Below are 27,579 nucleotides of genomic sequence, written 5' to 3'. Positions count from 1 at the left end.
AGGGAGGGGAAGAGAAGGTAAGGGAAGGGAAGGAAAGGGAAGGGAGAGGAAAGGGCGGTGATCTAAGGCAAGGTAGGGGAAGGGAAGGGAGGGGAAGAGAAGGTAAGCTAAGGGAAGGAAAGGGAAGGGAGAGGAAAGGGCGGTGATCTAAGGCAAGGTAGGGGAAGGGAAGGGAGGGGAAGCGAAGGGAAGGGAAGGAAAGGGAAGGGAGAGGAAAGGGCGGTAATCTAAGGCAAGGTAGGGGAAGGGAAGGGAGGGGAAGAGAAGGTAAGCTAAGGGAAGGAAAGGGAAGGGAGAGGAAAGGGCGGTGAGCTAAGGCAAGGTAGGGGAAGGGAAGGGAGGGGAGGGAGGGGCAGGCAAGGCGTTATGAGGTCAGGGGCTCCATCATAGCGTGACCCCTGTAGCTCACCGTCACAGCTGGTGGCGGCGGAGGGGCGGCGGCGGTACATATGGTGGCCGTGGTCCAGCTCGCCTTCAGTAGCACGCAGACCTTGGCGGAGTGAGGGTGTGTTGAGTTGCCGTGCGGGGGCCTTACTGAATCGAAGAGGGCGTGTTTAGCGGTAGTGTGAAGGCCTTGATTCTTGCGTGTTGATAGGTAATGTTTTGTTATCCTTTCGTGTTTGCTTGGCTTGTCCTAACTCTATTTTGGGTTCTGTTTTGCTTTCTTTTATAATTTTGTCTTTATCTGGAGTTCAAATTCTTTAGTTCAACGTTATTTTTTGTCTTTTTGCATCGTTTTCTTCAAGTGTTATTTTTTCCTGTGTGTTTTCGGTCTTCTGTTCTGTTGTCTTGCCTTGTTTTAATATTTCTTGGGCTCTATTTGCTGTGTTTTTGTCTTTATCTGGAGTTCAAATTCTTTAAATCAACGCTATTTTTTTTTTGCATCGTTTTCTTCAAGTATTATTTTTTCCTGTGTGTTTTTGGTCTTCTGTCCTGTTGTCTTGCCTTGTTTTAGTATTTTTGGGGTTCTGTTTGCTGTGTTTTTGTCTTTCTCTAGAGCTCTTTTTTTTTTTAGATCAACGTTATTTTATGTCATTTTTTTCATATTTTCTTTTCCTGTCCAAGTGTTTCCTTCTATTTTTTGTTTTTGTTTATTTTCCTTTCGTCTTTTCTTCCCTTGTTTTAGCATTATTTTGGGTTCCTTTTTTATCTTATGCTTAAATCTGGAGTTCAAATTCTTCAGTGCAGTATTATCGTCGGTCTCCTGTCGACTTTTTTCTTCCCGTTTGAATATTGTTTTTAGTCATATTTTGGGCCTTTTTTTCTCTTTCTTTTTCTGTATATCTAGATCTCTAATTCTTTTGTTTACGTTATTTTTGGTGTTCTTCCTCCACTTTTCTTGTCCTGTTTATGGATCAACTTTTCCCGTGTAATCCATCTTCTGTCCCTCATATCTGCCTTGCCCAATTCATACCTTTTATACATATTCCTGGTCTCCCTTAATTTTTTTTCTTTTTTTCTCCCTCTTTCTTGCTTTGTTCCAAATCTTACTTCTTTTTATGTATTCCTGGTGTCCCTTTTTTTCTGATTTCTCTCCCTTGCTTTGCTCAGATTCAAATCTTCTAGTCGCTTGTGCTCCTTGTCTTGCTGCATGGCTGTGAGGCGGTGACTTGAAGAGGCGTGTCGATGGCTTTGGTGCCAGGTGCCTTCGCAGGGTCACGGGGCATCGCTGGGATGACTTTGTGCTGAACCAGCGACTACTCCGTGAAACTGAATCGAGGCCTGTTGCCAGCTTAGTCCGTGAACGCCAACTACGGGTATATGGGCACGTGGCGCACCTCCCGGACGTCGATCCTGCCCACAGGGTTGTTTGTACGAGACAACCCTGAGTGGAGGAGACCAAGGGGACGCCCACGTAGCTCATAGGTGGGGCAAGGCAACCGATCCTGCCGGGAGGGACTTGGGATGGACAGGGCGGCTGCGTGGGGGCTTGCTCGGGGGGACCGCCGGGAGAATAGGTGGCGAGTGAGTGAAGCGATGCGCCCTCGGGTGTATGCTCCCCGTTAGTTGCATTGCTCTAATTCCTACTTTTTTATATATATTCCTGATTTTCCTTTTTTTTCTCTCCCTCGTTTTGCTCCGATTCCTATTCTTCTGTACATTCTTGGTTTCCGTTCTTCTCTCTCTCTCTCTCTCTCTCTCTCTCTCTCTCTCTCTCTCTCTCTCTCTCTCTCTCTCTCTCTCTCTCTCTCTCTCTCCAATGTATCATCTACCCTCTTGGCTCCTACTCTCTTTTCTGTCGTCTTTAATTTATCCTTCTCTTTCTGTTCAGCATCATCCTCTAACCTCTTGCCTGCCCTCTTCTCCGTCGTCTTCTATTTAGCCTTCCCCTTTCCCTCTCTTTTCAAGCACCATCTACGTACCCTCTTGGCTGTCTTCTCTCAACTCTCCACCCTTCTATTTTCTATCTTCTGTCATTATCGCATTTGTTACGGAGGAGAACGTGATTTGAATGACAACGTGCTTAGTTTAAAAAAAAAAGAGTGACTAAGTTTTCTGAGGACTCGTTAACGGAAAGCAAGTTAAGAAATCCTGTACTTAATCAGATTTCCACGCATGGTTGATTTTTAAGCCCTTTTGAGTCGCATTTATGTTATCGTGGCGAAGGTAAAACAGGGTCGTGAAACTCTCTAACCTAACCTAACCTTTCTAATCCACACCACCAGATAGGAAGTAAAGGAAAACAGTAGGAAAGGAAGTAATTGAAGTAGTCTGGAACAAAGCACGGCTAAGTTTTCAGCCTTTCGTAATATAATATCTAACCTAACCTAACCATTCTGATCCACACCACCGGATGGGAAGTAAAGGAACCACGAGGAAAACAGTAGGAAAGGAAGTAATTGAAGTAGCCTCGAACAAAGCACGACTAAGTTTTCAGCCTTTCGTAATATAATACTTAACCTAACCTAATCTAACCTAACCTTTCTGATCCACACCACCGGATGGGAAGTAAACGAACCACGAGGAAAACAGTAGGATAGGAAGTAATTGAAGTAGCCTCGAACAAAGCACGGCTAAGTTTTATGCCTAACCTAACCTAACTTAACCTAACCTTTCTGATCCACACCACCGGATGGTAAGTAAAGGAACCACGAGGAAAACAGTAGGAAAGGAAGTAATCAAAGTAGCCTCGAACATAGAACGGCTAAGTTTTATGCCTAACCTAACCTAACCTAACCTAACCTTTCTGATCCACACCGCCAGATGGTAACTAAAGGAACCACGAGGAAAACAGTAGGAAAGGAAGTAAATGAAGTAGCCTCGAACATAGAACGGCTCAGTTTTCAGCCTTTCGTAATATAATACTTAACCTAACCTAACCATTCTGATCCACACCACCGGATGGTAAGTAAAGGAACCACAGGGAAAACAGTAGGAAAGGAAGTAATCAAAGTAGCCTCGAACATAGAACGGCTAAGTTTTCAGCCTTTCGTAACATAATACTTAACCTAACCTAACCATTCTGATCCACGCCGCCAGAAGGAAAGAAAAGGATCCGCAAATCAAGCAGAAGGAAAGGGAATAAAGTAGCTCTGGATATAACACAGAAGAGTTATAACACTTTTCTAGGTCGGCTGTATGTTATCGTGATGCAACTAAAACAGACGCTTGAAAGTATCTAACTTAGCCTTTCTGATCCACACCGCCAGAAGGAAAGAAAAAGAACCCCAAAGGAGACAGGAGGAAAGAAAAGCAGCCACGAACATAAGACCAAAAGAACTTTAAGACTGACGGCTGAGTATAGTGACTCCTCCCTCACAAGAACGGTCGAGTCAAAGGTTCACGCAGCCTGTAGTGGGCCTGCCTCCGTGCCTGCCTGCCTGCCTGCCTGCCATGTTGTGGTGGTGGCGCAGGTGAACTGGAAACACCTGGCGTGGACTTGCAAGCTAACTGACCGCACACACCTGGCTGACACCGACCCCGAGGCAGAAGGTAAGAGACAGGAGTTGGTAAGGTAATGGCTGTTATTTCGCAACGGCGACGCTTCAACCTTTGCTTATCAACCTTCCTCAGTTTCGGTGTCGCCTCCCGCAGCACCGTGTGTAAAAAGCACTTATATTAGACCAAAAAATCGAAATAACAACACCTTCAGAAATTAACCCATCTAACATCAAATTATGTTGTACTAGAGACGCTAGAGACCAAAACGCATGCAGTCAAGAATGAAATATTCAGGAGAAGAAACATCTCATGCTGCCTTTAGCCAGTGCGCGGTGTTCGCGGGTAGATACCATCCCGCGTACACTCGGCACTCAGCGGTCATGTACTTGTATAGCTACGGGTAAAATATAATTTTCCCGACCTGCAGGCACAGTGTTTGGACATTTGACTCCAAACAATAACTTGTATTTCGGAATTACAAAATAGAAAATAGAGCCCAGTTTATTAGGAAAAGGACCTTCAAGACTTCTCTGGGTGGCGGGGTGTGGCGCTGCAACAACAACAACAACAACAACAACAACAACAATAACGACGACGACGACAATAATGCTATCGCCTGGCAGCCTTGCATCACGCTGTATTTAGACGAGATGATAACTTCTCGTAACTGTATGAAGGTAGAGGCAGGAATGCGGGCGCGAAGACAGCCAGCCATAAAGAAAGAAAACAGCTCCAATTTTGAGGAGGAAGACAGATTAAAGGCGAGGCGACAGCTTGAGTAGGAAGACAGCAGGAAGACAAAGCTGCCAACGGGACCCTGGCTAATAACAGTGGCGGCGGCTGAGGGAGGAGGGTGACGGTGGCGTGGTGGTCAGGACGCTCAGCTACGAATCCGCAGGGCCTGGTTTGATTCCGGCCAGGGCAGTCCCCGGCTCACTCAGCTGTTCATCCCTCCTCTTCTCCTCTTCCTGTTCATCCTCTCCCCCCAATGATACATACATACATACAAATATATATATATATATATATATATATATATATATATATATATATATATATATATACACACACACACACACACAGAGAGAGAGAGAGAGAGAGAGAGAGAGAGAGAGAGAGAGAGAGAGAGAGAGAGAGAGAGAGAGATATATATATATATATATATATATATATATATATATATATATATATATATATATATTTATATATATATATATATATATATATATATATATATATATATATATATATATATATATATATATATATATATATATATATATATATATATATATATATATATATATATATATATATATATATATATATATATATATATATATATATATATATATAAATATTATATATATATATATATATATATATATATATATATATATATATATATATTTATTTATATATGTAGGCTGTGTGTGTGTGTGTGTGTGTGTGTGTGTGTGTGTGTGTGTGTGTGTGTGTGTGTGTGTGTGTATAATAATTATAATAATAGGTTTATTAATGTAAGGCAGCCGTCAGGCTGAAAATATACAAATTAAATTAAAAATACAAGAAACTAATAGTAAATAGGCTACACTAGAGGGAGGTGTGTGTGTGTGTGTGTGTGTGTGTGTGTGTGTGTGTGTGTGTGTGTGTGTGTGTGTGTGTGTGTGTGGAAATTTATAGATAGATAGGCAATTAGATAGAAAGATGGAGAGTGAATTAAAGCACACACACACACACACACACACACACACACGCACACACACACACACAGTCACACCGGTAGCTCAATCGGCTAGCCGCTAGAGCTCCGCGCTGGAAGGCTTCACGGGCAAACAGGCGGCGGTTCGACCCCGCTCAGGCCGAATTTTTTCCGTTGACAAGGAGTGGTTACTGTCCCCCTTTGAAACATTTGAAACATTTGAAACATTTATTAATAGCTATTAGTTATACAAAATTATATATGTCTTATGCATATATATATGGACAGAGCTTTAGGCTGTACAACTAAAGCTAGCCTGTTTAAAGCATAGCTTTTTAGGCAAGGGGGACGGGGTGTGTGGTGTGTGTGGTCCTGGCAGTACCCAGAGATCGACGATAATGAGCACTTGCTTGAGAGAGTACCTGCTGACGAAAGCGAGTCCAACTCGTGATCAGGTCGTGGTGAATTACACACACACACACGCGCGCGCAATCATGTGGTGTGTGAAGGCCCTGGCAGTACCCAGAGATCGAGCATACTGAGCCTTGCTCTAATCGGGAGGGTGCTTGCTGGCGATGGCGAGTACAGCCCGTGATCAGGCTGTGGTGGACACACATCTTTACCTAACAAAGGAGGCAGCTTCCTCAACGAGACGTGAGGCATTAGAGGTGGGTCGCCATATGGCTCACGACACCACACAAGCTGTTGGGCCGTGTTCTCCTCACACACGGCCTGACACACACACACACACACACACACACACGTGTATATATATATATATATATATATATATATATATATATATATATATATATATATATATATATATATATATATATATATATATAAAGTAGAGAATAGAAAATGGCACGTATAGAAGAATGATATGGAAAATAGAAAGAAGGAAACATCAAATAAAAGAAAAAAAGGAAGTAAGAAAGAAAGAAAAAAAAAGAAAGGTGTGTGTGTGTGTGTGTGTGTGTGTGTGTGTGTGTGTGTGTGTGTGTGAAAGATAGGTGAAAAAGAAAAAAAAAGCCCTGACAGCTGCACCTAAGCACACATAAGCAGTTTCCTGACCAAACAGACAACACAAAACCTCGACCACGAAACAAACCAGAACGAAAAACGAAAATGAGGGTCAGGCGGCAAGAAACAGGTTAAAGAACGATAACCAGATGACGCGAAAAATGATCATAACACCTAAAAAAAAATCCCACAAGAACAGGGAAGCAAGATATTGTGTCAGAAGCCAAGAAACAAATGTGAGAGGAAGAAAACGAGTAAGATAGATAAGGAACAAGAATGACAGGTGTGTAAGGCTGTAATTAGGGTCAGGTGTAAGAAACAGATGACGCGAGAAATGATCATAACACCTCAAAAAAATACGCAAGAACAGGGAAGCAGGATATAGGGTTAGAAGCCAAGAAACAATGTGAGAGGAAGAAAACGACTAAGATAGATAAGGAACAAGAATGACAGGTGTGTAAGGCTGTAATTAGGGTCAGGTGTAAGAAGCAGATGACCCGAGAAATGATCATAACACCTCCAAAATAAAAACGCAAGAACAGGGAAGCAAGATATTGTGTCAGAAGCCAAGAAACAAATGTGAGAGGAAGAAAACGACTAAGATAGATAAGGAACAAGAATAACAGGTATGTAAGGCTGTAATTAGGGTCAGGTGTATGAAGCAGATGACGGGTGAACGACCAAGTGACCCAAAACAGACCAGGTAGGCAAGGTGTTATTAGGGTCAGAAGCCAAGTAACAGGTGTAGGAAAGGTAACCACGTGAGGAAATTATGGAACAAGAATGATAGGTATGCAAAGGTGTAAATATGGCTATGAGTCGGAAAACAGGTGTTAGAAAGGAAGAAAGGTGACGGAAATTGCGAAGATAATTGAGGAACAAGAATTATAGGTATGCAAAGGTGTAATTAGAGTCAGAAGAGATGTAACAGGTGTCAGAAAGGTAGCCAGGTGAGGAAAATTGCTTAGATAATTATAGAACAAGAATGATAGGTATGCAAAGGTGTAAATATGGCTATGAGTCGGAAAACAGGTGTTAGAAATGAAGGAAGGCGACGGAAACTGCGAAGAAAATTGCGGAACAAGAATTATAGGTATGCAAACGTGTAATTAGAGTCAGAAGAGATGTAACAGGTGTCAGAAAGGTAGCCAGGTGAGGAAACTGACCAAGATAATTTAGGAACGAGAAGGATAGGTATGCAAAGGTGTAATTATGGCTATAAGTCGGAAAACAGGTGTTAGAAAGGAAGAAAGGTGACGGAAATTGCGAAGATAATTGAGGAACAAGAATTATAGGTATGCAAAGGTGTAATTAGAGTCAGAAGAGATGTAACAGGTGTCAGAAAGGTAGCCAGGTGAGGAAAATTGCTTAGATAATTATAGAACAAGAATGATAGGTATGCAAAGGTGTAATTAGGTCAGGCGTCAAGAGACAGGTGAAGGAGAGGTAGCCAGGTGAGAAAAACTGCTAAGATAATTATGAAACAAGATAGGTATGAAAAGGTGTAGTTAGGTCAGACGTCAAAAAACAGGTGAAGGAGAGGTAGCCAGGTGAGAAAAACTGCTAAGATAATTATGAAACAAGATAGGTATGCAAAGGTGTAATTATGGTTGTAAGTCGGAAAACAGGTGTGGGAGAGGTAGCCTGGTAAAGAGAATTGCTAAGATAATTATAGAACAAGAATGATAGGCATGCAAAGGTGTAATTAGGGTCAGAAGCCAAGTAACATGTGTAGATGAAAATTGCCAAGATAATTGAGGAACAAGAATAATGGGTTTCCAAAGGTGTAATTAGGGTTATAAGTCGGAATACAGGTGTAGGAAAGGTAGCCAGGTGAGAAAAATTGCTTAGATAATTATGAAACAAGAATGAACAGGTAGGCAAAGGTGTAATTATGATTAGACGTCAAGAAACAGGTGATGAGAATTACTAAGATAATTCAGGAACAAGAATGATAGGTACGTAGGGCTTTAATTAGGGTCTGAGGTCGCAAACAGGTGAAAGAAAGTTAGCCAGGTGACGAAAATGACCAAGATAATTAAGGAGCAAGAACGACAGGTAGGCAGGCTGTTATTAGGGTCAGAAGGGGAGGCGGTGGCCGGGTGGAGCGTGCGGGCGTGGTGAGCCTGAGAACCCAGCGTGGACTAGGTTTGAGTCCCACCGAAACACGCTGATTTTTTTAAGATATCGCCGAGTGACGGAAGATTACCCACATGCTGCCCAGATCTTTAAACAGTGACGGAAGAATACCCACATGCTGCCCAGATCTTTAAACAGTGACGGAAGAATACCCACATGCTGCCCAAATCTTTAAACAGTGACGGAAGAATACCCACATGCCGCCCAGATCTTTAAACAGTGACGGAAGAATACCCACATGCCGCCCAGATCTTTAAACAGTGACGGAAGAATACCCACATGCCGCCCAGATCTTTAAACAGTGACGGAAGAATACCCACATGCCGCCCAGATCTTTAAACAGTGACGGAAGAATACCCATGCCGCCCAGATCTTTAAACAGTGACGGAAGAATACCCACATGCCGCCCAGATCTTTAAACAGTGACGGAAGAATACCCACATGCCGCCCAGATCTTTAAACAGTGACGGAAGAATACCCACATGCTGCCCAGATCTTTAAACAGTGACGGAAGAATACCCACATGCTGCCCAGATCTTTAAACAGTGACGGAAGATTACCCACATGCTGCCCAGATCTTTAAACAGTGACGGAAGAATACCCACATGCTGCCCAGATCTTTAAACAGTGACGGAAGAATACCCACATGCTGCCCAGATCTTTAAACAGTGACGGAAGAATACCCACATGCTGCCCAAATCTTTAAACAGTGACGGAAGATTACCCACATGCTGCCCAGATCTTTAAACAGTGACGGAAGAATACCTACATGCTGCCCAGATATTTAAACAGTGACGGAAGAATACCTACATGCTGCCCAGATATTTAAACAGTGACGGAAGAATACGCACATGCTGCCCAGATCTTTAAACAGTGACGGAAGAATACCCACATGCTGCCCAGATCTTTAAACAGTGACGGAAGAATACCCACATGCTGCCCAGATCTTTAAACAGTGACGGAAGAATACCTACATGCTGCCCAGATATTTAAACAGTGACGGAAGAATACCCACATGCTGCCCAGATCTTTAAACAGTGACGGAAGAATACCCACATGCTGCCCAGATCTTTAAACAGTGACGGAAGAATACCCACATGCTGCCCAGATCTTTAAACAGTGACGGAAGAATACCCACATGCTGCCCAGATCTTTAAACAGTGACGGAAGATTACCCACATGCCCAAATCTTTAAACAGTGACGGAAGAATACCCACATGCTGCCCAGATCTTTAAACAGTGACGGAAGAATACGCACATGCTGCCCAGATCTTTAAACAGTGACGGAAGAATACCCACATGCTGCCCAGATCTTTAAACAGTGACGGAAGAATACGCACATGCTGCCCAGATCTTTAAACAGTGACGGAAGAATACCCACATGCTGCCCAGATATTTAAACAGTGACGGAAGAATACCCACATGCTGCCCAAATCTTTAAACTGTGACGGAATAATACCCACATGCTGCCCAGATCTTTAAACACTGACGGAAGAATACCCACATGCTGCCCAGATATTTAAACAGTGACGGAAGAATACCCACATGCTGCCCAGATATTTAAACAGTGACGGAAGAATACCCACATGCTGCCCAGATATTTAAACAGTGACGGAAGATTACCCACATGCTGCCCAGATCTTTAAACAGTGACGGAAGAATACCCACATGCTGCCCAGATCTTTAAACAACCTTAACCTCAGCGGCTTCAGTCAAGAGGAGCACCGGGGGGCAGCATTGGCCAAACAAGAGTCATACATCGCGGCAGCCACTATAAATATAATTAGCCTGCGCCACTAACGGGCTGGGGCAGTTCATAAATCCCTTCAAGAAAGTCTACCGGCACTACAGGAAGCACATAAAATAAAAGATAAAAAAGTAACAGGTGTATGAAAGGAAGAAAGATACGAAAATGACTAAGATAATTATGAAACAAGAATGACAGGTGGGCAAGATGTAATTAGGGTTAGAAGTAAAAAAAATATATATAAAAAAAACATCTAAGAAAGTTAACCAGGTGACGAAAATGACCAAGATAATTAAGGTAGAAGAATGGCAGGTGTGTAGGGTCAGCAGGTGTGGGAAAGGTAACCAGATGACAAAAATGACGAAGGTAAATAAGTAGCAAAAATAATAGGTAGGCAAAGTGTTATATATTAGGGTTAAGGGTCGAAAAGCAGGTATAGGAAAGATGACCAGGTGACGAAAATGACCAAGATAATTAAGGAAAAAGAACGACAGGTATGTAGGGTCAGCAGGTGTGGGAAAGGTAACCAGATGACGAAAGTGACCAAGGTAATTAATGAACGGAAGATTTATAGGAAGGTAAAGATTATATTCAGGTTATGGCTCAAGAAAGAGATGTGAGGAAGGGAGACGCGACAATAAATAAGCAAAATAATGAAAATGACATCAAAATAAAGAAGATATTTATCAATCCGATGATAAATACTCAAGAAAATTAAGCTAAATGACCAAGATAATTAAGCAACAAGAATGACAGGTAGGCAAGATGTAATTGGAGCTAGAAGTCAAGAGACAGGTAAAATAATTAAAGAACAAGAATGACAGGTAGGCAAGATGTAATTGGAGCTAGAAGTCAAGAGACAGGTGTAGGAAAAGTAGCCAGGTGAGGAACTGACTAAAATAATTAAAGAACAAGAATGACAGGTAGGCAAGATGTAATTAGAGTTAGAAGTCAAGAGACAGGTGTAGGAAAAGTAGCCAGGTGAGGAACTGACTAAAATAATTAAAGAACAAGAATGACAGGTAGGCAAGATGTAATTAGAGTTAGAAGTCAAGAGACAGGTGTAGGAAAGGTAGCCAGGTGAGGAACTGACTAAGATAATTAAGGAACAAGAATGACAGGTAGGCAAGAGGTAATTAGGGTCAGAAGTCAAGAGACAGATGTAGGAAAGGTACCCAGGTGAGGAACTGACTAAGATAATTAAGGAACAAGAATGATAGGTATGTAGGACTAATTAGGGTCAGAAGTCAAGAGACAGATGTAGGAAAGGTAGCCAGGTGAGGAACTGACTAAAATAATTAAGGAATAAGAATGACAGGTATGTAGGACTAATTATGGTCAGAAGTCAAGAAACAGATGTAAGGAAAACAGCCAGGTGACGAAAATGACCAAGGTTAGTAAAGACCAGAAGAAAAATAGAACACCAAAAAATATATCGAGGTTACAGATCAAGAAAAAGGTATAAGGCAGAAAGGTAAAGGTAAAGTTGGGAGCATACGCTATAGCTGCGCGTGGCGGCGGTGCTCATCTCCGTCCCATTGGCCCTTTGAGCCTGTGGTGGGAGAGAACCCTTAACCCGACACAGGGCCAGTGTGACATTTGGGTTTCCACAGTTAACCCCTGGACCGCGGATTTAGTACAAGAAGACATCACCAAGCTACAGGAATGGAAAAAAAAAGTGGCTGCTACAATTCTATGAGGAAAAATGTAAAGTCCTGCACCATGGGAGAGGATATCCAGCATACCAATACCACATGAGAAACACTCCACTATCCACCACAGAGGCGGAGAAGGACCTGGGACTATATGTTACCAGGCTACCAGTGAAAGCCGAATCCGTGCCAATCGCAGCGGACGGATTAAACTTTCCCAGGCTTCCCCAGGTGCCAATTATCGACCAGCCCGAAATGAAGGATGCTGGGTGGACTGCACACCGATGGCCCAGGCAGGGATTCGAACCCAGGCCCGCAGATTCATAGTCAGGGACGCTAACCACTGACGATAACCCACCAAGACGGATAAAACTAGTATGTGAGGTTGAACTGAAGTTAGGAGAGAAGAAACAGGTGTGCGGAAAGGAGGACGGCGAGAAAATTACCGATATATTAAAAAAAAATAGGTAAGCAAAATCATAAAAAAAACGCGACGAAAAATTAACAAAAAAAGTCTAGATATGCAAAACTATAATAACTACTGATGCGAGACGTGAGGAAATAACATATATATCTAAAAACGCAAAAAAAGGGGGATTGCAAAAGTGTAACAGAAGTGAGAATTGAAATAAAGTACCAAGATTCCAGAGAAAAAAACGAAAACTATGTAAAATTATAATAGAGAGGAGAAGTAAAGAAAATATAGAAAACTAGATATATAAAAGTGTGATTAGTGTTCAAGGTCGAGCCAGGTGTAATGAACCAGGTGTGAGGAAGCAAGACAGGTGACCAAAAGAAAAATTACCAAAATATATGATTAAAAAAAAAAGGAAAACATGAAAAAAAACAGTAATAACGTCAACGGTCAAAACACAGGTGAGGCGAACACACACACACACACACACACACACACACACACATAGGCCAGCATGCACACACGTATAGCGGTCATCACCATTACCGTCGCCACCACCATCACCACCATCACCACCACTTCCCTCGTCACACTTAACTCAGGCATATTATCGTGTGGTGGCGGTGGTGGTGGTGGTGTTACTGGCCTCGTTTTCCGTGTATGTGTGTGTGTGTGTGTGTGTGTGTGTGTGTACAGAAAGAAGAATAGATGAAAGAAAGGGAGGAAGGAAAGAAGGAAGGAAGGAAAAAAGGATGGAAGGAAGGAAGAAAGGAGAGAAGAAAGAAAGGAAGGAAGAAAGAAGAGAAGAAAGGAAGGAAGATAAGGAAAAAAAAGAGAGAAAGTGACAGAAAGAAAGAAAAAAACATAGGAAAAAAGAGAAAGGAAATAATCCAGAAAAATTACAAAAAGACTAATATACCGAATCAAGACTAAAAGATGGAAGAAAGGAAAGAAAGAAAAAAAAAGAAAAAACTTAATTGAAAACCAAGTAAAAAATATCGAAAAGTAGGAAGTAAGAAAAACAGAAAAAAAGTGTAGGGAGGAAGAAGAGATTAGAATAGAAGAAGAAGGGAAGGAACAGGAAATGAGAACACCGACCTCACGACCACTATCCGCTCTCATCACCACAACCAACAAGACCAAAAATACTGCCCCTTCAACCCCTTTCCACCACCACCACCGCCACTACCACCACCACCACCACCACTAACACCAAAAGTACTGCCCCTTTGACCCCTTTCCACCACCACCACCAACAACAACAATAACTCCACCACCACCACAACATCTGTTCCCCGGGAGGTCGTGGTAGTCATGACTTTCACGTTTTCTAATGAACCATAATGGAGGGGAGACTTCTTTTGGGTCACCACCACGCACCCCCCCACCACCACCCTCACCACCACTATCACGACCACCACCCCAATCACTCATACAATTTCTTTTCTCGTGCCATGCGTACTCCTGACAACTACCAAGAGTCATACATCACGGCAGCCACTATAAATAAAATTCGCCTGCGTCACTACCGGACTGGGGTCGTCGAAGAGGGCCCTCAGAGAAGCCTACCGGCGCTACAGGCAACACAAAAAAGGGAAAAAAACGCTACATTTACTCCTCCTCCTCCTCCTCCTACTACTACTACTACTACTACTGCTACTTCTACTACCACTACTACTACTACCACTACTACTACTACTACTGATCATGTTTCAACGTGAAGATTGAAAGTAGAAAGTGGATGTGTGTATCCCCTTGAGTATACACGTAGTATTTTGGGTGTGTGTTCCTTCTATCACACAGCATTTGGGCACATGTATTATCTTCCAACACAGCGAATTGTGGAGGTGTTTATCTTTTTTTATCATACAGCTTTTTCTTTTCCTCCCCCGACCCGTCACAGCCGTCTGCATAGCTCCCGGAGACGTCAGTTATTACCAGGAATAAGAACGAAGGTCTCGAGATATTACAAGTAATGGCAAGGCATTTTCTTAGCGTCAGCTGGTGGATTGCTCTTGTTATGTTACGATATAACCCAGACACCACCGCCACCACCGCCACCATTGTTACTATTACTATTACTTCCGCCTCCACTATTACCACCATTTTTACTATCACAATCACCTTCAACACCACCAATTACTACCACTATTACTGCCACCACTTACACCCATCTTCACCACCACCGACAAGAAAGAACGAACGAAAGAAAGAAATATATATATATATATATATATATATATATATATATATATATATATATATATATATATATATATATATATATATATATATATATAGAAAAAATTAACAATTATAAAGAGAGAGGAGAAAAGTTAGCAAAACGGAAAATGGATAAATGTATGCAAAAACGAGAAAAAAATATTACAAATAAGAAAGATACAGGAAGGATAGAATGCAAAAGATCACTGAGAGATGCGCTGACATGGGAACTAAGCATGACAGAATGGTATATGAAAATCGAGAAAACACGGTGTTCTGGACTCGCACAAGCGAGTATATGGCGTTGTCGATATCTATGCAAGCAGACAAAGATCTAAATCATTAAGTCGCATGTGCTCCCTGTCTTGCTGTGTGGCTGTGAGACACGGACACTGAACAGTGCCTTGGAGAGGCGTGTCGATGCCTTTGGTGCCAAGTGCCTTCACAGGGTCACGGGGCATCGCTGGAATGACTTCGTGTTGAACCAGCGACTACTCCGTGAAACTGAATCGAGGCCTGTTGCCAGCTTAGTCCGTGAACGCCAACTCCGGCTATATGGGCACGTGGCACGCCTCCCGGACGTCGATCCTGCTCACAGGGTTGTTTCTGTACGAGACAACTCTGAGTGGAGGAGACCAAGGGGACGCCCACGTAACTCATGGCTGGGGCAAGGCAGCCGATCCTGCCGGGATGGACAGGGCGGCTGTGTGGGGGCTTGCTCGGGGGAACCGCCGGGAGTATTTACGGCGAGTGAGTGAAGCCACTCGGCCCCGGGCGTATGCTTCCCGTTAGTAGTAGTAGTAGTAATAGTAGTAGTAGTAGTAGTAGTAGTAGTAGTAGTAGTAGTAGTAGTAGTAGCAGTAGTAATATACAAAGGAGAGAAGAAAATCAAAAACTATTTATATTCAATTATTCCCTTTTTCAGATCTGCTCTTATAACCACCAACCATCTCCTCCCCCGGTCCATCACCATCACCACCACCACCACCACCACTGCCACCAGCATCACACACCCCACCACTACCATCCTCACCCCCCACCCACCCCACCACCACCACGACCCAAAACAACGGTGCATCTCTCTCTGCTGAATACCTTCCTATCTGTTACTCATGGACTCGTCTGCCATCTGTTCCTCGTCCTCACGCTCCCACGAGACTGGTCATGATGCTGATTGCGGTGTTTATTTGGATTAAGGGGATTAACATGGGCGATCTAAATGAAGTACTTATATTAAAAACTGATATGAGGACACGCAGTAACGGGTATAAGTTGGATAAATTTAAGTTCAGGAAAGAAATACGCAAAACTGGCTCACGAGTATAGAGTAGTGGAATAGTCGAACATACTGAGTAGGTGTGTAGAAGAGGCAGACACGATTGAAACCTTTAAACGGAGACTCGATGCATTTGTGGACGGGATGGGAGTTTGGTGAACAACTCATCTTCAGGAGCTGCCGTGTGTGGGCCGTCTGGGCTTTGATAGTCTCCTTATGTCCTTGTGTATGATGATGATGATGATAGGATAGGTTGTTGGTGGTAGCGAGTGTTCTAATGCTAATTGGTTCACGGATAGAGAAACTCGTATCCGTCAGGGTTATTTATTTGAACAAACATACAAAAGTCATTGAGACAAACACAACACATAGAAAAGGTGTTTGTGTGTGTATGCGTGTGTATGAATGTAGTGTAGTTTTATAAACATTCAAGTGTTGGTGTATATGTGAAACAATGTGTAGAAGGAATGTATAGCAGGACGAGGACAGACAGTAGAAGATAAACCAGTAACAAGAATAGTTAACAATGAAGACGCGACAAGAGACGAGAACATCAAAACATTCACAAATTGAGTTTGTGTTGCGCACTCCATTTTCTTAAGTGTCACCGAGGAGGAGGAGCACGCGGTTTGAGCGGTGACTACTACCCAGTGAGGTAGGAGGGACAGAGATAACGGGAAGAAAGGAAACTAGGACAAGGAAGAGAGGAGATAGATAAAAAGAACAACAACATGAAGAAACAAGTACGTGTATGATGATGATGATGATGATGATGGTGATAGGATAAGGAGGTAGGAGGGACAGAGATAACGGGAAGAAAGGAAACTAGGACAAGGAAGAGAGAAGATAGATACTATAAAGAACAACAATATGAGGAAAAAAGTACAGATTGAAGAGTTGAATCGAAACCAAGAGAAGAGGAGAAAGAATGGGGAGGGAGAAGAGGAGGAGGAGAGAAGAGGGGAGGGGAGAGGAAAAGAAAGAGGAGAGGTCAGTCTACGATCCATATTCTCAAACACTTCGGGAGTCACGATTAGGTTTTGTTTAGTTTGCTTTAAAATTCACTTTCCTCCTCTTTATCATTCCTCTTATTCTCTTCCCACTTTTTCTTTTTCCCTTCCCTTCCTTTTACCATTCCCTTCCCCCCTCTTCATTCCCCCCCTCACTTTCCTCCCTCCCTTATTTCATTTAATCGAACGCTTTTCTGTCTTTTGCGTTTTGTCTTTGTACGTATTTGAGGTAGCATGATCTTTAGGTAATAGCGGTGATGGTAGTAATAATGATAAAGTTGAAAATAACGATAAGAACAATAAGAATATAATAAGAATAATGATAAAAAACAAGAATGATAACGACACATTTGGTAAGGATTTCGTGGAGGTTGTTGCGCTGTGTGTTGTCATACTAACCTCAAACACAAGCACAAAACACAAAATAAAGAAAAGCGATCGATTAAATGAAAGAGGAAGGGGGAGGAATGAAGAGGGGGGAAGGGAAGAGTAGAAGGAAGGGAAGGGGATAAAGAGAAGGTGAGAACAGAATGAGAGGAATGATAAAGAGGAGAAGAATGAATTTTAAAACTAGCTAAACAAAACATAATCGTGACTCCCGAAATGTTTGAGAATATGGATCGTAGACTGACCACTCTTTTTTATTTTCCTCTTCCCTTCCCTCTGCTTTCCTCCTCCTCCTCTTCTCCCTCTCCATTCTTTCTCCTCTTCTCTTTTCTTGGTTTCGATTCAACTCTTCAATCTGTACTTTTTTTCCCTCATGTTGTTGTTCTTTATATCTATCTCCTCTCTTCCTTGTTCCCCTTTCCTACCTTCTCTTCCTCCCCTTTTAACTTACCCCTTTACCCTCCCTTCTAAGTTCCCTTCTCTTCTATATTCTCAACTCTTCAATCTGTATTTTTTCACTCATGTTGTTGTTCTTTATATATCTATCTCCTCTCTTCCTTGTTCCCCTTTCCTACCTTCTCTTCCTCCCTTTTTGACTTACCCCTTTACCCTCCCTTCTAAGTTCCCTTCTCTTCTATATTCTGCCTGTCCTTCCTCCCTCCCTCCCCTTCGCCTTCCTCCTTCCCTCTTCCTCTTTCCTCTTCCCCTTCTCTCTTGCTTCTCCAATATCTCTTTCATTTTTCATCTTCCTCTTTCCATTCGTCTACCTCTCTATATCATTTTTTTTTTTGCCTCCTAACTCTTTTTCGTGGAAATTGTTGTGGGGAGTTCCATGTCTAATTTTTTTTTATGATATGGTAATGAGTGACGTTTCATTCTTAAAATTCTCGGGCGGGGCTTACATACACACACACACACACACACACACACACACACACACACACACACACACACACTTTTTCTTTTTTTTACAGCAAAGGAGACAGCACAAGGGCACACAAATAAGGAAACAATAAAAAAAGCCCGGTACTCGCTGCTCCTGTAAAGAATCCGAAGAGGTGGCCGAAAGAGAGGTCAGTTACGTGAGAAGAGGTGTCCTGATGCCTTCCTCTTGAAAGAGTTCAAGTCGTAAGCAGGAGGAAATACAGTTGAAGGAAGATCGTTCCAGAGATTACCAGCGTGAGGGATGCAAGAGTGAAGATGCTGGTTAACTCGTGCGTAAAGGATTTGAACAGTTAAGGGATGAGCATAAGTAGAAAGTCACAAAGGAACACAAAGAAACACAAAGAAAGAACAAACAACAGCAGACCTGCTGGTCCTTACGAGGTTGTTTGTGACAAGCTACACTAACTATCTAATCAAAGGTGGAAGATGAAGGACAGTAAACGCGAAGGCTCCTCCCCGCACCCCCCATCCCTCGAGCCAAAGCTGGCAGGAAAGGAAAAAGAACCATGCAGCATGGAAAAACTGCATGGAAGTTATGTAGGAAAGAGGAAAGAACTACCATTACTGCTACCACTAACCGGGCGATAAAAGCGGACAAGGACACCAGTATTCGAAAGAACTTAACGTTATTACGACAATGAGTAATATCTTAGTTGTTGGTTGGATTCAAAACACTTGTCTAATCTATTCTTGAAGGCCGTAACTGTTGTACCATCAACGAGATCACAGGGCAGAGAGTTCCAAACATTAACAACTCGATTGAAGAAGAAGTGTTTAGCTTCGTACGACGATAATCTTTTACCACTTATCTTCAAATTGTGATTTCTTCTTGTTCTATTTGATCGATCAATTGTAAAGTAATCTTCCGCATTAATATCACTGAATCCTTTAAACATTTTAAACGCTTCTATTAGATCACCTCGCATTCTTCGTTTTGATAGGCTGAATAAATTTACTTCTTTAAGCCTTTGTTCATATGACAAATTTCTCAACCTAGGAATCATCTTTGTTACTCTTCGTTGAACCCGTTTCAACTTTTCTATGTCTTTTCTGTAATAGGGAGACCAAAACTGTACACAGTACCCTAGACGGGGTCGAACCAACGAATTATACAGTTTTAATATTACTTTTTCCGATTTATTATTAAAGACTCGTCCGATGAAGCCAACCAATTTGTTTACAGTTTTAACTACCTCTGAACAATGCTGACCGGGCTTTAAATCGCTTGATATAGTGATTCCAAGATCCTTATCTTTACTTACTGCAGAAAGTTGTTTGCCATTCATTACGTACCGAACGCGATTGTTATTTTTTCCAATGTGCAACACTTTACATTTGTCAACGTTAAATTTCATTTGCCATTGATTGGCCCAACGTGCAAGTCGATCTAGATCTGATTATAGAGCTTCTTCGTCGAGAGTCGCAGCTACTTTACTAGCAATTTTTGTGTCATCAGCAAATTTTGATACTTTGCAAGTGAGCCCATCATCGATATCATTAACATAAATTAAGAAGAGCATGGGGCCAAACACTGATCCTTGAGGTACGCCGCTTCTGACGTCGAGCCAGTTAGATGTAACACCGTTTAGAACTACTCTCTGTTTCCGCTCAGAGAGCCAGTCCGCAAGCCAATTGTGAATGTTACCCGAGATACCGTGCGCCAATAGCTTGCTGAGCAATCGTTGGTGGGGGACCTTATCAAATGCCTTTTGAAAATCCAGATATATGATATCTACTGATCTGCTTTCATCGAACACCTCAAAAATATAATGAAAAAATTCAAGTAAGTTAATCAAACACGAACGTTTACTACGGAAGCCATGTTGCGAATTATTTGTTATATTATTTTCTTCGAAGAATTTCACCATATTGTCGCGAATGATAGTCTCCATTAACTTACAAACAATCGATGTCAGGCTAATTGGTCGATAGTTTCCTGGATGAGACTTGTCCCCCTTTTTGAAAATTGGTGTAAATTCGTGTGCAGTGGGGCCGCGGGAGGGGGGGAGGCATGCAGTTAGCAAGTTCAGAAGAGCAGTCAGCGTGAAAATATCGATAGAAGATAGAAAGGGAGGCAACATGGCGGCGGAATTTGAGAGGTAGAAGACTATCAGTAAGAGGAGGAGAGCTGATGAGACGAAGAGCCTTAGACTCCACTTTGTCCAAGAGAGCTGTGTGAGTGGAGCCCCCCCACACGTGAGAGGCATACTCCATACAAGGATTTGATAAGGCTTACGTATAGAGTTTTTTGTGCTAGTATTTCCATGGGTAGTTTTATGAGCCTAGTAATAGTCTGGCAAGGCTTCTACACCATGAACGTCAAAAACACTCATGAGAACCCGACTGATCTCTTTTGTGACCTTTGAAAATATTTGTTGTGAGAGCCGAAAGCGTCTTAGAACACGGGTCAAAGTATTTCTATAACATTCTTACACTGTGCCAAATCCTTTCCTCTCCCTTTCCAGAATGGGTTGGCGACGGAGCTTAGCACTAACATTGGCGGTGGTGGTGACAGTGGCGTCCTGCAGTGGTGCCAGAGCCGAGGAACAGGCACGGAGGGACACCAACCACCGCCCTGGACCCACTAGGACCAACCTCTTCGCCGGGGCACGCTCGGGGCATCAACAGAGCCACGAGTACCCCGACCCAGGCTTTGAGGAGGATGACACAGAGATGAACTACGACTACTTCATCCAGCCGATCCCAAAGACGAGGCCTTCGATTCCATTTACGATGCGTCAGAGAACGGCTCAAAGTGACTCCAGCTTACGAGGGTCTGTAGGAGGAGGTTTTGATACTACCGATAAGGGATTTAGCACGAGGAGAACGCAGGGCACCCCGTTGGAAAGGCAGAACTACGAAAATGTGAACGTACGGGATTCCACAAGGCGGGTTTCTGGTGATAATGATGACTTTAACGTAAGGAGAATTCAGAACGCCCGGAATCAGGAAAGTCAGAATTACAAAGCTTCTATAACAGCATCCAACCCCAAACCGGCACAGTGGGAGGATCAAGACCCGTTCTCCGTGTTTTACGATTCCATGTTCCCGGAAATGGAGTCGGTAATCCCGGAGGAGGAGACGTACAGCAAAAACAGCGCTTCTAACAGTCCCCCGGCGACCGTAAAAACAACGCCAGCAGGTGATATTACAACGGTGAGCCCTGTCAGCGCCGTCTCAGCCGCCTCTTCTGTACGGTCCCCGGCTCCTGTTCTTTCTGATGCAAGGAGACCGACTTCTGCCCGCCCTGATTCTTCAACCATCACCACCACGGCAAAAACTCAACCTCCTTCATACTCGAACTCCCTCGCCAGCTCAGAGGACCCAGAAACGGAGTCCGCTACCGCCGCTATGGAACTGGATAAGCTTACCACCAGGATGTCAGCTGTTCTGGAGAAGTTTGGGCTCTCGAAAGCGTTCACCAAGAAAGTGTTTGAGGAGGAGGTCAAGTTTTTGGAGAGCATGATGCGCGTGAAACCACTCCGCGAGAAACTGGACGCCATCTCACACCTCCACCTCAACGCTGTGGCACCGAACATCGACCTCTCTCACCTCCTCTCCAAAGTCGGGCTCAAAGATGTTGGTTCTAAGATCGACTTGGGGCTCTTGGCTTCCAAACTTCGACTTCCGGACATACTAGCCAAACTTAACCTGACTAACATCGTGGCACAGTTCGATATTGAGGACGTGGCCCGTATTGTGGATTTAGTCGAGGCCACGCCCAATGTAAGCCTGAAACACGTGGCGGAGAGGGTGAGGGAGAACTTCGGGCACTCCAAGGCGGCGAGGATCCTGAAGAAGGCGGTGAGTCAGGCGCGGAGACTCAGCCATATCGTGGATCCTGAGTCCCTCCACCGAGCCGCCGAGACGCTGGGGCTGCCCGAAGACCGTTTGGAGGAGGTGTTCGAGAAGGTGGAGGCCTCGGCGCGCTTCCTTTCGGTACGTGGGTTAAAAAAAAGTGGAATTCAAAACAAATCAGGAAAAAAAAATGCCTTGATATGAAAATTAGAGTCGTAAACGTAATGATTGTTTTGTTTTGTTTGTTCTATAATCGGACGTTTTTTGTGTGTTTTGTGTTTTCTTAATGTCTTTGGGGTAGCATGATTTTTAGGTAATAATGGTGATAGTAGTAACAATAATAATGATAATAATAATAATGGTAAGGAGCACAGTAAAAATAAGAATAAGGATGAAAATAACAATAATAACAAAAATAAGGTAATGCATTTTCATCATATTATTACTATATACTACTACTACTACTACTACTACTACTACTACCACTCCACAAACTCTCCTCCTATTCCTCCTTCTCCTCCTCCTACTCTTCCTTCTCCTCATCCTCCTCATATTCCTCCTTTTCCTTCTCTTCCTACTACTACTACTACTACTACTACTACCACCACTACTCAAACTCTCCTCCTATTCTTCCTTCTCCTCCTCCTACTCTTCCTTCTCCTTATCCTCTCATATTCCTCCTATTCCTACTTCTAATACTTCTACTACTACTACTACTTCTACTACTACTAACACCACTTCTCAAACCCTCCTCCCTCCTTCTCCTCCTCCTACTCTTCTTTCTCCTCATCCTCTCATATTCCTCTTTTTCTTTCTCTTCCTATTTCTACTACTTCTATTGCCTCCACCACCACCACCACAACCACCACCACCACCATGACCCTTACAGTACATGCAAGCGGATGACTTCGAGGAGGACGACGGTGCCAAGTTCCTGTTCCTTCCCGTCCTCGAATCGGCCAGCCTGAACGTGGTACAGAGCTTGGGCTTCACCGTGTTGCTCGTGTTCCTGCTCCTCTCCGCCTACTCCTTCGTGGCCCTCAAGACTGGCGGACTATTGCGAAGGAAGGACCCGTCGAAAAGAGCGTAAGTTTTGGGTGTGGTGTGTTAAGCTAGTGGGGAAGGGGGATATAGAGTGGGAGGGAGGGGCGGATGTGGAGGGAATATGGGGAGGAAGTATGTGAGTTGGGGTGGAGAAGTGTGTCTGTGTGAGGGGTGGAGTGGGGAAGGGGGGTGTAGGGTGGGAGGGAGGGGCGGAAGTAGAGGGGGGGTATGGGGGGAAGTATGTGAGTTGGGGTGGAGAAGTGTGTGTGAGGGTGGAGGGGGGAAGGGGTGTAAGGTGGGAGGGAGGGGCGGAAGTGGAGGGGATATGGGGTATTTAAGTTGGGGTGGGGAAGTGTGTCTGTGTGGGTGGAGGGGGGGGAATGTGGGGTGGAAGTGGGGGGAATGCGGGAAAGGGTGTGTGTCAGGGTGGGCGCCAAGTGTGTGTGTGGGGGGTGAGGGGGGGGAATTGTGTGTGTGTGTGTGTGTGTGTGTGTGTGTGTGTGTGTGTGTGTGTGTGTGTGTGTGTGTGTGTGTGTGTGTGTGTGTGTGTGTGTGTGTGTGTGTGTGTGTGTGTGTGTCTGTTTAATTCTAGTTTTAATCTCACTTTATTTTTAGTTTTTTTTGCTGTACTTGTTTTTTTTATTCTTGTATCGTGACTTGTATCGGATCCTTGCAGTCCTATCCAGGTGTTTTATGGGCTGATTGACTGACTGAGTGAGTGAGTGACCGACTGACTGACTGACTAACTGAATAACTGACTGACCTCATCGACATACTGGCTGACTGACTGCGTGACGAAAATACAGTAACTCGTTGTTTGGGTCTAATGGACTAACAAGCTAAACAAACTAGCTGACTGACTGACTCCTTAACTAACTGAGTATTCTGTTTTTTGTTATCGCTGTTATTGCTCTGTTATTACCTTCTACAGTCTCGCCCCAGCTCAGCTCTCTGAGGCCCCTTTCACACGAGCGTTTCCGTGCGCGCGGTCGGTGTCGCGCGTTCAGGAGTTCCATATATTTTTCTCACTCCTTTCACACGAGCGTCTGCTAACCCGCGTTTCATTGCGCCGTGATCTCTGCAAAACAAAGGACGAACGGAAAAAGGCTGTGTTTGTCTATGCAGTAACTGAAGTAATGAAAAGAAAGGATAATCGCCGTCAGTGGTGGAATCATCCTGTAAACATCAGTAGACTGTTGCGGGAGGACATTTTTTTCCCTATTTGAAGACGTGGAAGCTGATGACACCAATCCCTTCAACTGTTTCCACGTGCCACACCCAGCCTTCCATGAACCTGTAGCCACAGCACTTGTTACGTGCTGCCCGTCTGTAACATGAAATGACCGGTGTCTCTGCATTTGCGCGACAACAGACACTCATGTAAACGGTCCCATTGCCACTCAGATATAGTATACACTGAGGACGTCGACGCCGGGGTCCTAGCTGACTTCCGCGTTCGCCCGACGTCATTTTGAACCCTGAAGCTTGTGTGAACGGTCCTACTGAACCGCATGTATTTCTAGAACGCCGCTACATCGAACGCGCTAACGGAAACGCTTGTGTGAAAGAGGCGTAACGTCCTCCTCCAACATCCTTCTCTTCCACAGACGCGTCCCGGTGTCTCTCTCTCCAATACCCTACTCCAGTACCCCACTATAACATCCTGCCCTTTCACAGCCATTTTCCATCCCTCCACCTCTAACATCCCACTCGAACATCCTTTTCACCTTTTCACATCCCCATTCCAATCCCTCCACCTCTAACACCCTACTCTAACATCCTACTCTGACATCCTGCTCCAACATCCTACTCTGCTCTAACCTCCAACTCTAATATCCTACTCTAACACCCAACTCTAACATCCTACTCCACCATCCTACTCTACTCTAACCTCCAACTCTAATATCCTACTCTAACATGCTACTCTAACATCCTGCTTCAACATCCTACTCTACTCTAACACCTTACTCTAACACCCTACTCTAACATCCTACTCTAACATCCTACTCTAACATCCTACTCTAACATCCTACTCTAACATCCTACTCTAACATCCTACTCCAACATCCTACTCCAACATCCTACTCCAACATCCTACTCCAACATCCTACTCTACTCTAACCTCCAACTCTAATATCTTACTCTAACATCCTATTCTAACATCCTACTCTAACATCCTACTCTAACATCCTACTCTAACATCCTGCTTCAACATCGTACTCTAGTCTAATATCTTACTCTAACACCCTACTCTAACATCCTGCTTCAACATCGTACTCTAGTCTAATATCTTACTCTAACACCCTACTCTAACATCCTGCTTCAACATCGTACTCTAGTCTAATATCTTACTCTAACATTCTACTCTAACATCCAACTCTATTATCCTACTCTAACACCCTACTCTAACATCCTGCTTCAACATCGTACTCTAGTCTAATATCTAACTCTAACACCCTACTCTAACATCCTCCTCCAACATCCTATTCTACTCTAACCTCCAACTCTAATATCCTACCTTAACATCCTACTCCACTCTAACATCCAACTCTAATATCCTACTCTAACATCCAACTCTAACATCCAACTCTAATATCCTACTCTAACATCCTACTCCAACATCCTACTCTACTCTAACACTCAACTCTAATATCCTACTCTAACATCTTACTCTAACATCCTACATCCACAGACGCAACCCGGTCCCTCTCCCGGGTATCGAATGGGACCTGGATGACCCCGAGGACTGGAGGGCCGCCGTGAGCTCCAGTGAGGGACACAACTTGCCGTGGGAGCAGCGGGAGGAGCGGGAGAACCATCAGACCCAAGACCAAGGCCACTTTGAACCACATCCAGACCGCCCCATCCCTGTGCCAGACCCCGGGGTGCTCCAGTGGGCTAGTAACCGTCCCCCTGGCCTTGTTAAACCCCACGGGCAGCATATCAAGACCCACCGTGGTCCTCTAGTGGTCCCCTTGGTGAATGTGCGAAATGGCAATCGTGTGCATGGACCGAAGAAAGGTGGACTGCATGGTGAGGAAGGGAGAGAGGGTGAAAGGTTAGGTCATCCTCTTCCTCATCCTCATCATCATCAGCCCCATTTGCAGCCTCCGAGTGAGCACCAGCACCAGAATCAGCATCACCAGGTTCGTCAACACCAGCAGAAGCCCCAACACCCATATCAGCAGAAGCAACACCAGCGGCCTCCTCCTCCTGCTCCTCATCACCACCAGTTTCCTCAACAACACCACCAGCCACAACAACCTTATCAACACCAAAACCAACACCACCAAGACACCACCCAGCACCACCAACGCCCAACACAACCTGACCATCGCCCAAACCAGGCTCCCCACCACCAGAATCAACACCCCCAGCCGTTCTTGCAGCCCTCCGCCCACCAGCACGCCTTCACGCACATCCAGCCTTACGACCCGGACCACTACGACAAGCACCGACACTTCGCGAGCTATGATGACGACTACGAACACGAGGGGGAGGACGAGGAGATAAAAGAATACGTTGAGGAACCATATCGCCACCAACACCACTTCGACTCCCACCACCCCGAAGAGATCTCACCCCCCGACAACCAATGGCATTCCGGACCGACACACCCGACACACCGACCTGCCGACCAAGAGGAGGTCTACACGTATTACAAAGCGCCATCTCCGAATCCGCCTACCCGAGCTACGCGATTCCCGAACATCCCGACGACATGGAAACCGAAGAGAACCAATGTGCCAGTTCGCCGCTTGCCCTCTCGCACCTTCCCGACCACTACCACCATTCGCCCCACCACTACCACTACCGCGCCTCCTACTACCACACCCCCAACGTCGCCGCCCCCGCCCCCCCACTCAAGGCCCACGAGTAAGTACGCCCAAAGAGTCACTTCCTCGCAGTCAGAGAAGAAAAGGGAGAAGGAAAAGGAGGAGCTGAAGACCCAAAGACCCAAACCATCGAAGGAGGAGTAAAAAAAAACCCGCCATGATGCTAAAATTTAACGAAGGAAAAGAAAAAAGTGTTGATAATAGAAGAAAAGGAGAAGAAAAGGGATGAATTAGGACCCAAGTCATCGAAGAAAGAATAAAGAGAAAACAAAAAGAAATGAACAAATATGGAGTAGCTGTTTGGTAGGGAAATTAAACAAGATGTAGAAGAAAAAGAAGAAGGAAAAGGAGGGCTTGAAAACGCGAAAATTCAAAATATCGCAGGAGAAATAAAAAAAAAAGATAAAGCTGCCGTGATGGTAATACATAACGAAGGAGAGGAAAAAGAGAAATGATTTATAGGAAATGTGAAGTAAATACAAGAAAACAGAAAAAAA

General features: G+C 44.0%; 1 protein-coding gene across 4 annotated transcripts; it reads left to right on the top strand.

The window, feature by feature from the left end:
* The first annotated feature begins 485 nt into the window (after positions 1–485).
* LOC127002857 (uncharacterized) lies at positions 486–27,579 on the top strand. Of its 4 annotated transcripts, none has more exons than XM_050869080.1 (5): positions 486–595; positions 3,654–3,933; positions 20,870–22,343; positions 23,092–23,288; positions 25,939–27,579. In XM_050869080.1, exons 3-5 carry the CDS (start codon positions 20,871–20,873, stop codon positions 27,224–27,226), a joined length of 2,958 nt encoding a protein of 985 aa, XP_050725037.1. In that variant the 5' UTR covers positions 486–595; positions 3,654–3,933; position 20,870; the 3' UTR covers positions 27,227–27,579. The 4 variants fall into 4 exon arrangements, with proteins under 4 accessions (XP_050725037.1, XP_050725036.1, XP_050725039.1 ...); XM_050869079.1 differs by having other exon boundaries at positions 487–595; positions 3,651–3,933; XM_050869082.1 differs by lacking the exon at positions 3,654–3,933 and having other exon boundaries at positions 490–595.

The sequence above is a fragment of the Eriocheir sinensis genome, chromosome 24, assembly GCF_024679095.1.
Source record: "Eriocheir sinensis breed Jianghai 21 chromosome 24, ASM2467909v1, whole genome shotgun sequence".
Lineage (NCBI taxonomy): Eukaryota > Metazoa > Arthropoda > Malacostraca > Decapoda > Varunidae > Eriocheir > Eriocheir sinensis.
The sequence above is the reverse complement of the archived record's forward strand: the minus strand, read 5'-3'. Positions and strand labels throughout refer to the sequence as shown.

Excerpts from the sequence above, each read along its gene's own strand:
- LOC127002857 (XM_050869080.1), top strand. The coding sequence starts at position 20,871 with ATGGGTTGGCGACGGAGCTTAGCACTAACATTGGCGGTGGTGGTGACA. Across the intron at positions 22,344-23,091 it reads CCTCGGCGCGCTTCCTTTCG|TACATGCAAGCGGATGACTT; the intron begins GTACGTGGGTTA and ends TGACCCTTACAG. Across the intron at positions 23,289-25,938 it reads AAGGACCCGTCGAAAAGAGC|ACGCAACCCGGTCCCTCTCC; the intron begins GTAAGTTTTGGG and ends CTACATCCACAG.